Source organism: Magnolia sinica, chromosome 3 (assembly GCF_029962835.1).
Source record: "Magnolia sinica isolate HGM2019 chromosome 3, MsV1, whole genome shotgun sequence".
In the NCBI taxonomy this organism is placed as follows: Eukaryota; Viridiplantae; Streptophyta; class Magnoliopsida; order Magnoliales; family Magnoliaceae; genus Magnolia; species Magnolia sinica.
Window position 1 is genome coordinate 109,930,253 of NC_080575.1, and position 13,137 is coordinate 109,943,389.

The window sequence follows — 13,137 nt, forward strand, 5'->3', positions numbered from 1 at the left end:
GAGACATCTCTACAAGGAACACAAAACAAGTTGATGTGCAAATCATATCCATCCATATGTAGGATACTAGAGTGGATGGTTTATTTCTATAAAAAAAATCCTATTAGGAAATCCTATCCATATGATTTATGTTCATTAAATCGACGTTCAGAAATAAAATGGTAACGGTCAAATATGTAGTGGTCTAAAGCTGAGAAGAATAATGGGCAGTATTATCTGACGGAGTTTTTTCTTTTCTTCTTCTTTTTTTAAAAAAAAAAAAAAAATCGTATGCCATCCGTCTTGTTTCTGGTATGTGGGTGGACCCGATCTATACATCACCATGCCACGTGTCCGGTCGAGATATGGCTCTACCATATGATACGCGGAAACGGATTGGCTACTCCCCCTGCCACTAGCCGCGTGGCTGGTGGTCGGTTCTCTGTGGGCCTCACCATGATGTATGTGTTTAATCCATTCCGTTCATCCATTTTTAAAGATCATTTTAGGCCTGTTCCAAAATATTAAAGGGATATAAATCTTAGGCGGACCACACCACAGGGAAACAAAAGTGATTGGATATCCACAATTAAAATCCTCCTAAGGCCCAATGTACTGTTTATTTGAAATCCAATCAGTTGATTATGTCATACAGGTCCAGATGAATGGAAAAAAACAAAGATCAGATTGATCCAAAACTTTTATGCCCCCAAAAGGTTTTTAATGGTCGACGCTCATTCAACACTCTTTCTTGTAATGTGTTCCAATTAAGATTTGGATATATCTCGTTTTTTGCCTCATAGCTTAAAATGATCTGAAAAAATATATGGACGGCATGGATGAAACACATACATCTTGTTGGGGCCCAAGGAGCATCGACCACCAGCAATTGGCCGGTGGCAGTGGGGTAGCCAATCCGTTCCCATGATACGCTGGAAAAGAGAGCAGCGTAAACCATGTGCGTCACACGCATTCCACGCCCGGTTTTGGGTGGATCCCCGGATCCACTTGGGTGGGTGTATCCCTAACCCGGGGGCCATTGTGATATATGGGACTTACATCCACACTGTCCATCCATTTTGAAAGATTGTTTGAGGCTTTGGTATAAAAAATGAAGCAAATTCAAATCTTAGGTGGACCGTACCAAAGGAAACAGTCGTGATTGAATCCTCACCATTAAAAACTTAAAGGGGTAAATCGGAATGCTTATTTTCCATCCAGCCTGTTGATAAGGTTAAAAAAACCAGGTTGAAAAGACCAAATAAATATTATCTTGATAAAAGCTTTTGTGGTCCACGATAATTTTTAATGGTCGATTACCACTCTTTCCTATATTATGGTCCATCTGAGATTTTTATTTGCCTAAAATTTGGGAACATGCACTAAAATGAGTTTTCAAAACGTATGGACGGTGTGGATATGAGCTACATACATAAATGTGGACCCCACAGTCAGGGATCCCACCCACTTCGGTGGATCCGGGGAAGCCGCGCCCACCCACCGAACAGTAGAGGAGAGTAGAAGAAGGAACCTGATTCGCTTTTCAACGGCCAACGAAATTCACGAGGTTTTATATGATATGGTAGAGCCATGTGTCATGTGTGTACACCAAACGTAGGTAGGTTATCCATCAATCTGAACTGTCCAATCTGTGGGCCTCATTACGGATGGACGATATTTAGAAATTCATACTATCACAAGGTCATAGACACCGCTTATCCATACATTAATTACCAGCACTTAAAGGTTGACATTCATTGTTTTCCTTAACCACCGTGGATTGGAGGCCACTGTTTTTAGATAGCTAGAATCACACGTGTAGCTTGAATAAGTTTCCCTCCGTAGTGGGTCCCACTAGACGGACAATTCCGGTTAAAAGATAACCCTGCTACGTGCAATGTATCACTGTGACGGATGGACGGTCGTGGATAAAACGCATACGTTCGCGGTTAGCTCTGCAGAGTCGTTAGGACCCTGTGGGGCCCGAATTGATGGATGTATTTTATCCACGCGGTCCATCCATTTTTCCAACTCATTTTAGGCCACGGGCCTAAAATTGAAGCATATGCAAAGTCCTGGTGGACCACACTAGAGAAAACAGTAGGAATTGAACTCCTACCGTTGAAAACGTCATAGGGGCCACAGAAGCTCTAAATCAAGTTGATATTTTTGTTTTTCTTTTTAATTCATCTCTGTTTGACCTTCTGTATAAGTTGGATGATAAATAAACAACACTGTGGGCCATAGGAATGGATGTCATTATCCCCACTGTTTCCTTTGGTATGGTCCACTTGGGCGTTGTATATGCTTCAACTTTGGGACCATCTCCTAAAATGGTCTGGAAAAACTGATGGACGGAGTGGATAAAACACATACATCACAGTGGGCCCCACAGATTCCTGACATCGCGTAACCATGTGGTGCTTGGTCACCACGCAATCCGCGTCACTTTGACCTACCATATTTGAGGGTTCAGGGTTTTAATAACAGTTAGAATGAAATAGGGAGACGGAGGAGAAGAAAGCCACTGATTTCATAAAAATACAAAGCTGCTATAAAAACCAAAACCCTAAAAGAAGAAGAAGAAGAAGAAATCCCCAAATTTCTGCAATGTCTTCTTCTTCTGAAAAACCCATTGAAAACCAAACCCTAGAAGCAGCAGCAGCCGCCTCAAATTCTCCTCCTCTCGGAAAAACTCTAGAAAAGGGAGGAGATCTTGAAGCAGGAGTAGAACAGAAGGATCGGGAGAATGACGGCAAAACGGTAGAAAACGGAGGAGAAGGCGAGAAAACCCTAGGAAAGGAAGCAGATATTAAAGGAAGAGAAGGAGAAGAGAAAGATAGCGAGAAAACCCTAGAAAAGGAAGGAGATGATGGCGAAAACTCCCTTGAAATAGGAGGTGTCGTTGGCGAAGACCATGAAGAAGAAGAAGAGGGGGAGTGCGGTTTCTGCCTTTTCATGAAAGGAGGTGGCTGCAAGGAGGAGTTCATTGCCTGGGAGAAGTGTGTCGAAGAGGCAGATAAGAACCAGGAAGATGTTGTCGAAAAGTGCTTTGAGGTGACGGCGCTGCTGAAGAAATGCATGGACGCGCATGCTGATTACTATGAGCCGGTGCTTCGGGCTGAGAAAGCCATGGAGGAGGAAGTCGCAAGGGAGTTGGAGCGGGATGGGGCGGACCACAATGTGGGACAGGGGAGTTAGTGCATTTTTTATATCTGGATCATTCAACTTGGATTTTCTGGATGATTGAGGGATTTTTGAATTTGGATTCTTACAGAGGTAATTTAGATATTCCGGCTTTTTTAAAAAATGATCCCCTGAAAATAAAGGATGCTGATTCCGTTGTGGGAATAGCGGGAAATTTCACTTGTAAAAACAAAGTTTTGCAATTTAGTTCATTGTTAATTACTGAATTGCAAAATTGATTAAATTGCATATTCTGCTGTGATTGCTGGTATGAAAATTTTCTTGATATGAGAATCTTCTTGTGCTAATAGTAGACGTAGAGCATCAGTTCAATTGTGTTTGCATGCCATTATTTACTGTAAGTCGATATTGGAATGGAATGTACGTGATGCACATGGGGAGTGGGCGGTATAAAGCAGGAAGCGCAGGGCTTCACCTTGTAAATTACCTAAATGCCATTTATGTGGCCCTTGCAATTCATAGTTTTAACCATTGGAAAACTATTTGTGGGCCTCTGCCTTGTGCTTTTTGGCATGAAATAGGGATCCTTGGACTGACTCACTATGCTTGCGTATTTCAGGAAGTCAACTAATTGGATATGCTTGAGTATATCAAGAAGCAGTTGATGTTTTGCTGGTGTAAAACCGTAGGTTCCCTTCAAGTGCTTGATACATGATCCAGGATAGATAGGAAAAATGATGGGCAAGAAGGCCGTTGATACATGCCAAAGCTGACTTGGAAAAAGCTTATGCTAGGGTGAGTTAGAATTTTGTTGACTACATGCTCTGCCTAATGCGTTTCAAGGAAGCTGGAGAGGCAGCAAAGACGGATTAGAGAATGTGTGTTGATGATAGGGGTGCATATATGGGTTGGGTTGACCTTGCGCGTTAGTCATTTGACCTCACCCAACAATAAATAGATTTGGATTTGAATATGGACCCATTGGAGCAGGTCTTGGTCTAAAAATCTGTCCCAATTGATAGTTCATGTCTGGGGTTTCTTAAAATCAACTCAAGCCGCACTGCCTGCGGCCCATTTTTAAATGTGTTCTATTTGGACCAACTTAAAATGGACCAACTTCAAATTTACTGTATCATACATGTAGAAGTTGGAGTGTTTTGCATACCGTATCATGTGTTTAGGTGTGGAGGAGAATGTCAAGCACTTGCCCCTGCATTATGCGTTTGAAGGATTGTGTGGTCCGGGATTTTCAACGAAGCTAACATTTCCTGTGTTTTGCCAGGATTGATTAAGGCTTTTTTCAGAGCCTGGCACGGAGACGCTGGGGGGAGGTTAGGTAGTCGAAGGTGGAGATTGGCTGTTTTGGCTGTTTTGTGGTCAATATGGCTTGAGAGAAACAACTGGTCTTTCAACAATCTTTGTAAGGAAGCTGAGGGTGTTTTGAGGTGGGTTTTATTATGTAGTGCTGAGTGGTCCTCTCTGTCTTCTGTGTAGGCTTGCCTTCTGTTGGGTGGTTGGGGTGTTTAGTGGCCTTTGCTCTCTCTTGAACTCAGTCCTGGGTGGGGTGTTTAGTTTTTTTTCCTTTGTATTGTTTCTTGGGGGTCGGGTTGGGTGGTTTGTATAGCTTTTTCCTTTTGTTTCTCTGTTTTTGTTTTGTTCCATTTTGGCTGTAATGAATTTTGTTTCATATATATATATATATATATATATATATATATAGAGAGAGAGAGAGAGAGAGAGAGAGAGAGAGAGAGAGAGAGAGAGTCATGCTCACTTGCGCTGGGCACAAAATATGAATGGTCCATGTGATGCGGCACCCCATGAAACCCCCCGGGCTCAACTTTCACCTTGATCCAAAGTTCTAGTGGGCCATAGGAAAGAGAGAGGAGAAATCAATGGAGGAAACTATTTCCTTTTGCCATGGCCCACCATAGTTTTGTATTGGGGTGAAAGTTGGGCCCTGGAGGTTTCATGGGGTGCTGCATCACGTGGACGGTTCAGATTTTGTGCTCATATAACGTGAGATGAGTTCTCAAAAAGTTCTCATGAGTTCTTGTGAGAACTGGTGCACAGGTGAGCATTTCACTATATATATATATATATCAAGGTATTCAGTAGCCGTAACAGTGGTTGTAATGGTCACCATAATTATTGTTCCTATACGGGTCATAATGGCCGCTATGGGCTTTTTTTTTTAAGAAAACAAATTGAATCAGCCTCGTAATGGGGGCCATTTTTTTTTTTGTAATTGTTGTTGTGGCCCCGTAACATGTAATGGTTCCTACTGTTACCGTATTGTTAAGTAATGGCCATTACAATATATACCTTGGTATATATAAACTCTGACTACTATATATTATTCATGTCTTATAGAATATTTATATATCTTTCATGAATGTTTTTTTTTTTATTTTTTTATTTTTTAAAATTTAATAGTGTTTATTGAGGACAATATTTGGATTTATTTTTATAATATTCTCAACTTTTATCTAGGATAGCATAAGATGATGTGATTATGGAGCTCATTTAATTTAAAGCCTTGGCCCTAGGCACATTTAACATATTTGGAGCATCATTTTGTGAAGACCCTGTTATATGTCTTAGACCTAGCGTAAGCCTGAATTAGACCTGACCTAAACCCAACCCATTGGCTAAATGGGTTGGGTTTGAATGGTTGGCTTTTTTTTTTAAAAATAAAAATAAAAATAAAAAAATAATAATTTTAATTGTTGACTTGGACCCCACCCAAATATTAATGGACTGGGCTGCTAAACCCAGCCTTGGACCAATTAACTTAGCCTATGGGCTGGGCTTGGGGCTGGCATGCATGGCCCAATCTATTTTTAGCTGTGCTTAGGCTCATCTCATTTTAGCCCGACCCATTGCTGGACCTTTGGTTTCATTCCTCTAAGCGTCTATTTGTTTGTGCATGTGTGGCCCATTGCTCACTTGATCAGTGGATAGATTAAGAACGGTCAAGTGGGAAATATGGATTTTATAATTTTTCAGGCCAGGCTGGTCTGGTAGGGTTGTGCCTCGGCCCAACCAATTTTCTGGGCTTGGGCTTTGGGTCTTAAGTGTCAGGCCGGGTCGTGAGCCTAGCTTCACCCTGCTCACTACCACCCCTGCAGGTTGGGTCTGAAACTCGCATTGACTTGGCCCTGCCTAACCCTACCCATTCACATCGCTAGTTAACGGCATCTTTCTAAGCATTGATCAATGTTTCTCTATTTTGTTTCTTTTCATGCTTTAGAGGACATTATGCATGGTGATCCTTTTTCTTGTTTTTGTTTCTTCATCGTAGTGGAGGGACTTAATGTCTTTGCAAGGGATGTGAAAATTTGCAATTCCCACCTTCAAATTCATTATGATGCCTTGAAAGAGTAAAGTGCAGAACCTTCAAGGAATGTTTACTGTTTAGATGCTTTGAAGTGATTTAGGGGTAAAAATCAATCTAAGGAAAAGTGAGATGATTGGGATAGTGGCATATGATGCTCTAATTGAAAGGCTTTCTTGAAATTGAAATGAAAGCTTTTTAAGCCTTTTATACCCTTTCTCCTTTTACAGGGTGGGGAAGAGGCCATTTCCATATGGGATCCGATCAATGGTAGATCGAAAGAAGGGTAGCTAAGTGGAAAAGAGGTCCTTTATCCTTTAGGGTTGAATCACACTTATCAAAGCCGCATCTCTAACTTTCAATTGAAGTCCCATCTCTCTTCAAATCCCAGTCTTAATTGCTTGGTTCCTCTAACAAGGTGCCACTGCTGCTTCGAATTGTATTTTGGACTCGCACTCCAACTCCTGCTTCGAATTGCGCATTAGACTCTTACTCCCACTCCTGTTTCCTGGCTATTTATACATGCTAACATTTTGAAACTCATGTTTCCCTGCTTCCTCATCTGAATTTCTTACCAGATTGCTGCTTCACATCACACTTTGTGCAACTAAGGTCATAGGTGAGATGGTGACAAATCTAGGAAAAAAAATCCATAGAAACTTCCTATGGAAGGTTGTAGAGGTGAAGACAAGTGGAAGTATAAGTTGGTTTTGTTGGAGAAGGGTTCAAAAACTGAAAAAATTGGTGGCTTATGCACTACAAGTTTCTACATTATGAATCATAGAGGTTTGGAGAAGAACAAGAGAAGAACAAGAATTGTCATAGATAATTGTGATATAGAATATCTATGGATTAGAAATAGGCTGGGGAGAAGGGTCTGACAAATAAGGGCCAGGAGTGGAAAAAATGAATTGGGAGGGGGATGAGTAAAACGAGGTGGGGACCTTTAAGAAAGGAATTAGATAGAGATTTACGTTTTGGAGAAAAGATGAAGTTTTGGGTGGGAAGGAGCTTGACGTGAGTATGATAAAAGGATTTTTTGAGTTGGGGATGTTACTATGGAATATTAAAATTTAACCTGACCTTAAGCTGAGTGAAATTGGGTCATTTATTGGCATGCAAAAAACTTTTGGATGAGGTATTTTTGTCTAGGTCTTATGGATCAATATTGTCTGAAAATGGTGTCCAGATGGCTTTACATCCAAATCTTTTCTAAAATCTTGCATTGCTATAGGTGAAGAATGCTGTCGACTTGCTTCTTTGTGCATAGTTGTGCCCCTCCACTTGTGGAGGTGTTTTGTGGGACATCCATTGCAAAAAAAGATCCTCACTCTGAATCGTCAACTGTATCCAACTTCCAATTGAATCACTAATTGATAGGTTGTCAATGAAAATCCAGGTTGGTTAGGCATTGGTGGAGTCAGTAGTTATGTAAATGGTATGATCCAAAATGCTACCCATTCAGTTGGGGACATTCCAATGGGGGGAGAAGCATTCTGGGAGGATTTTCAAATCATCTTAACTTCTTCAGAAATCTTATTGTTGGAGGCGTTTCTGAAGACAATCGCTTGGGCAAAGATGGTTGATACTTTTGCATTGTTCCAAACGAAACCTTATGGATGAGGAGACCTGAGTCTTATGGTATAAGGAAACTGAGTCTTATGCCCACTTGTTCTCCATTCAGGGAACTTTCATGCTGCACACAGGAATAGACAAGAATCTGAAAGTGGGAAATCTCTTGGGCTGTCTTTTGTTTGATCATCGTATGAAGATTCCTGCTTTAGAGAGCCCAAAGCTACGATGGATCCATTTTGTGGATAAAGTGTCCTCTCGGAATGGTGCTTGATTTTGTTGGTGGCTTGAGATGATTAAATTCTTATTTGGATCACCTTCAAAACAGGGAATAATTGTGAACAGATTTATTTATTTATTTATTATTATTATTTTTTTAAATTCATGAGAAGGGGAGTTTGCTAGCCATGTCTCAACCCATTGGCCATATACTCTAGGAATTTGGTGGTACATCCTCTGGGGTTGGACTGGATGATGCCTCCTCAGTGGATTAACTCTTTGAAGCATTGGCTTTTCAGCTTCAATACGAAGTTATGAACAAAGGAAAAAATCTCTGGCATGTCTTTTTCAGCGTTAGGTGGTTGATTTAGAAAGACAGACAATATGGCTTGTATGTCTTCTGGCAGAAGAGAGGCAGAATTATTTCAGGCCTCAGCGTGTACAAAATTTGTGGCTTTCTTGTGGCGGCCTCAGTAGACTATGGCTGGAGTTCATAGAGGATGGTAGTGGTCGTACTTCCATGTGTCCTAGACCCATCTTTGTCGCAAGCATAGTCTTAATTTCAACAGCAGCTCTAGAGGCTAGTCGGGACTGATCGATGGGGATCATCAGGGATGATTGTGAGGAGACTTGTTGTGTCTTTGCGGGTCCTATGGGGGGTTGTGGATTCCAAAGAGGTGGAAGTTAGAGCCCTTTGCTTAGGAATCAAAGTGCTCGAGTGACTATTTGAATGTCATCGACTGGGCATCCTCCAAAGAAGGTTATCTGTGGAGGTTGGTGAGATGGATGAAGGAAATTAGGGGATTGAGGGGGCTCTTAGTTTCCTTCATACTGATATACCAGGTGGATTGGCAAGGATGTTTTCCAATCTCCAACCACTTCTGATTGGCGACTCCTTTGCTGTATTTGCTAGCTCCTTTCAATAAATTTTTCATCACATCCTTCAAAAGAGGAAGGGATCTTCTCTCTCTTCATAACACAAATTTATTGATAAAGAAAGATAAGATACATCAAGGGATTGAGTCCCCCACAAAAGCTCACTTGTGCAGTTCCATCTTCTTTTTATAAAATGTTCTTTTATTCAGCAATGGGAAGTGCTATTTTCTTAGAGAGAGGGTTACCTACAACTGGTTGTAGGCCAACTTAACCCTTGTCCTAGACAGCTACTTCACCAAAGAAGGTTCTTCAGATCAGCCTCGAAGCTGGGCTGCTCACTAGGCATGTTAAATTTATATAGAAACAGTGCGTAAGATCTGAAAAAGATGGGATAATCATTGAATATGACAAACGGGAAGTGTAAAGATTGTTATTTTGTTTGGCAGGTTGAGATCTGGATCATGTTGTTTTAATGGTGACTGGAAGGGTATTGGAGTTTGATGAAAGAGCGGATGAAGAGGCAGTAGAGACTAGTTGGAGATGCAGGCGGAGTAGACATCCATTTGTTTTTTCATATCATTTTAGGACAATCTAAAAAATGAGGTACCACACGGTCAGGGGATTAAACACCTACCATTAAAAACTAGAAGTTTTGAATCAAGCTGATCATATTTGTTTTCAACTTCATCCGTGTCTAATTAACCTTATGAACAGGGTGGATGGCAAATAAACATCATTTTTATAGCTTATATCCTAAATGATATGGTAAAATGGATATGCCTCATTTTTATAGCTTATATCCTAAATGATATGGTAAAATGGATGCACGGTTAAGAAGACACTCAACCATGTTAGCCACCACTGTTAGCCACCATGTGCTCCACTGTTAGCCACCCCCACTAGGGAATCGATACCAAGACCTCAGTGTTGAAGTGAGGTATCTTCACTTTGAGCATATGGATGAGGGTGTGAGTAGATAAGTAACTTGTTTAATATAAGTTTGGTTTATGATCAATTATAAGAAAATTTTGTTATTATTTGAAGTTACTTAATCACTTCAGTTTAATTAGTAGAAATTAAGATAAGTTACCTGAGGCATAAGTCGTTTTAAGTAATTTATCGTCCAACGGCCCCCTTTGATAAAACTGTTTTCAGCACTCATCACAAGTTCGCTATATTCAGTGATTTTGCAGTTAAAATATTTTTTACTTTTGACTAAAATATCCTCAAATATATTTTTAAATGACAGCTTCATCCTTTTCTAAGTGGGTTCCCCACAGGCTTTGGGTGGACTCTAACATTCACGAGGGAGAGTTATGTGGTCCCACCATGATGTATGTGTTATATCCACACTCCATCCATTTTACCGGATCTTTTTAGATCATAAGCCTAAAAATGAGGCAGATACAAAGCTCAAGTGGATCACACCACAGCAAGGGTGGTCCTCTAGAAGTTTTCAATGGTAGCGTTGAATCCCACTGTTTTCTATGGTGTGGTCCACTTGAGTTTTGAATCTCCCTCTTTTTTAATTATGTACTAAATTGATCTTACAAAATGGATGGACGGGGTGGATATAACACATACGCACAGTACTTTACCACGTCAACCCGGACGGTAGGTGCAGGTGCTGCTTTATGCACTACACAATCCCTGTAGAAAACGTCGTGTAGAAGAGCCCACTGAAAAGACGGTGAAGACTAGAGCGACCCAGGGCCCATCGATGTATGCGTTCAATATCCACGCCGTGCATCTCTTTTGCCAGCTTATTTCAGCGCATGATCCAAAACATGAAGCAGATGCAAGCCCCAAGTGGACCACACCACATAAAATAATAGTCGCCCACTATTAAAAGCTTCGTAAGGTCTACTGTACTGTTTATTTGCCATCCAACCTGTTGACAAGGTCATATATACCTGGACGGAGGGAAAACACAAATATAAGCTTGATCCAAAAGCTTCTGCGACCCCAAGAAGTTTTCAATGGTAGGCAGTCAATCCTCACTTTTCCTGTGGTGTGGTCCACTTGAACTTTAGATCCACTCCGTTTTTTTGGCTGGTGGTCTAAAATGATCTGAACAAATGGATGGATGGTGTGGATATAACACATACATCATGATGGGGCCAAAGAACTTTACCACGTCAACAGGGCACCAAACCAATCCGATACCACTTTGAAAAAGTCGTCCAAAGGATCCACCGAAACCGGACGTTGAAGACAAGTGCTACCAGGACGGTAGGGCCCACCTACAAGTGCTCCTGCATTGCTCTTTCATTCAGTCCATATGGGCTGATTATATGCTTCGGTTCAACTTAAACTGATGTTTCCCACTTGAGGTGAATCAGCTCCTTCAAGCATGGCATGGGGTGCAATTGGGAAAGGAGAAAACAATGATTTGGAGGATGGCCATTCTGGCCATTCTGGTGGTCGGTTTGGGGAGAAAGGAACAATAGATGCTTCAGGAATTCCTTCAATCTTGCTAGGGTGGTTTCATCTAAGGCTAAGCGATCCTTAATCGAGTGGGCTACCAATGTTAAGGGCCTTAATGGTTGCGATTTTTTCTTTTTAGGAGTGTAATCTCTGTCTACCATCTCAGCAGGCTTTTATCTTTGTAGTCTCTTTCCTTTTATTTTTTAATGCAGTCATCATCTTTCAAATATATATCCACAGTCTGTCCATTTAGCCAGAATATTTTAGCACATGATCCAAAAATGAAGTAATACAAATCTCAAGTGAACCACACCACATGAAGCAGTGATCATTGAATGCCACCATTAAAAACTTCATAGAGTCCACCCACGTACTGTTTATTTTCAATCCAACCTGTTGATAAGGTCACATGGACATGGATGAAGGGAAGACACAAATATCAGCTTGATAAGGTCACATGGTCATGTGGTGTGGTCCACGTGATATTTGGATCGGCTTCATTTTTTGACTCAGCCTAAGACAATTTGGCAAAACGAATGGACAATGTGAATATACAACACGTACATCGAGGTGGGCCCCACAGTGAGGATTGCACCTACCTTGCGGGATCTACATTGTGTTGTATTGATGTATGCCTGTCCATACCGTCCAAACCATGGATCCCATTGTAAATGGATGATGGCCTCAAAATCAAGTCCATCTAGAGATGTAACTCAATTCGTGGATATCAAATGGATGGCTAAAACTAAATGGGTCAGGGTTTAACATCAACAGGCTAATTCTGATGGATTAAAATCAGCTAAGCAGCTTGATATTTGAGTTATTTCTTCATCTGGAGTTTATAAATTTAAACGGGTAGGATTACACTGCATGTACCAATCACCACCATTTTAAAAGTGGTGATCATACTAGAATACAAATCCTTCATTTGGTGGGTCCCACACAGGATATACCTAAAAATACCAATAGAACAATCCCAACCATCTAATTGGTTGTTACGAGATTGATGATTAGAAATAAAGTATAAATAGGTTCATATTCAATAGGCATGATTAGATGGTCTATATTACTAACTTGGTGTGTTTGTCCTCTGTTGAAGGTTTATGATTATTACATCAAGAAGAATATGATGCATGGTCCGTTAATGGTGTGGCCCATCTCACCAATGCCCTTTGATCACAAAGCTAAAACTCCAAACTTATATAAATTGAAAACCTGAACATACGATTCATATCCCTGCAACAAGTATCACAAGTTTCACCTACTTGCCTTCTTTCACAATTAATTTATATTACTACACTCTTTCAATCTATTAAAATTTTATTGAATTGAGCATAGGTGTATGAAATTTGGTGGAATGGAGAAACAAGTTCTATCTTATACTTTACAAAAGATAGAAATTAAGATAATATGAACAAATATAACAAATTATTAGTTTTCAAACATCTTATATTTTATGTTTACCAAACAAATTTTGTTAAGAAAGTACTTATTTTAAAAAACCATGACATTTTTTAAATGAATTGTCAAATATGTTTTTCAGCACTTGCAAGTACTAAAATTTAACACATTAAAATTTC

General features: G+C 40.4%; 1 protein-coding gene across 1 annotated transcript; it reads left to right on the forward strand.

Moving 5' to 3' along the window:
• The first annotated feature begins 2,462 nt into the window (after window positions 1–2,462).
• LOC131240680 (uncharacterized) lies at window positions 2,463–9,778 on the forward strand. The gene is made up of 2 exons (XM_058239069.1): window positions 2,463–3,258; window positions 9,577–9,778. The coding sequence occupies exon 1, from the start codon at window positions 2,590–2,592 to the stop codon at window positions 3,178–3,180; it is 591 nt and encodes a 196-aa protein (XP_058095052.1). The 5' UTR covers window positions 2,463–2,589; the 3' UTR covers window positions 3,181–3,258; window positions 9,577–9,778.
• The last annotated feature ends 3,359 nt before the right edge of the window (window positions 9,779–13,137 follow it).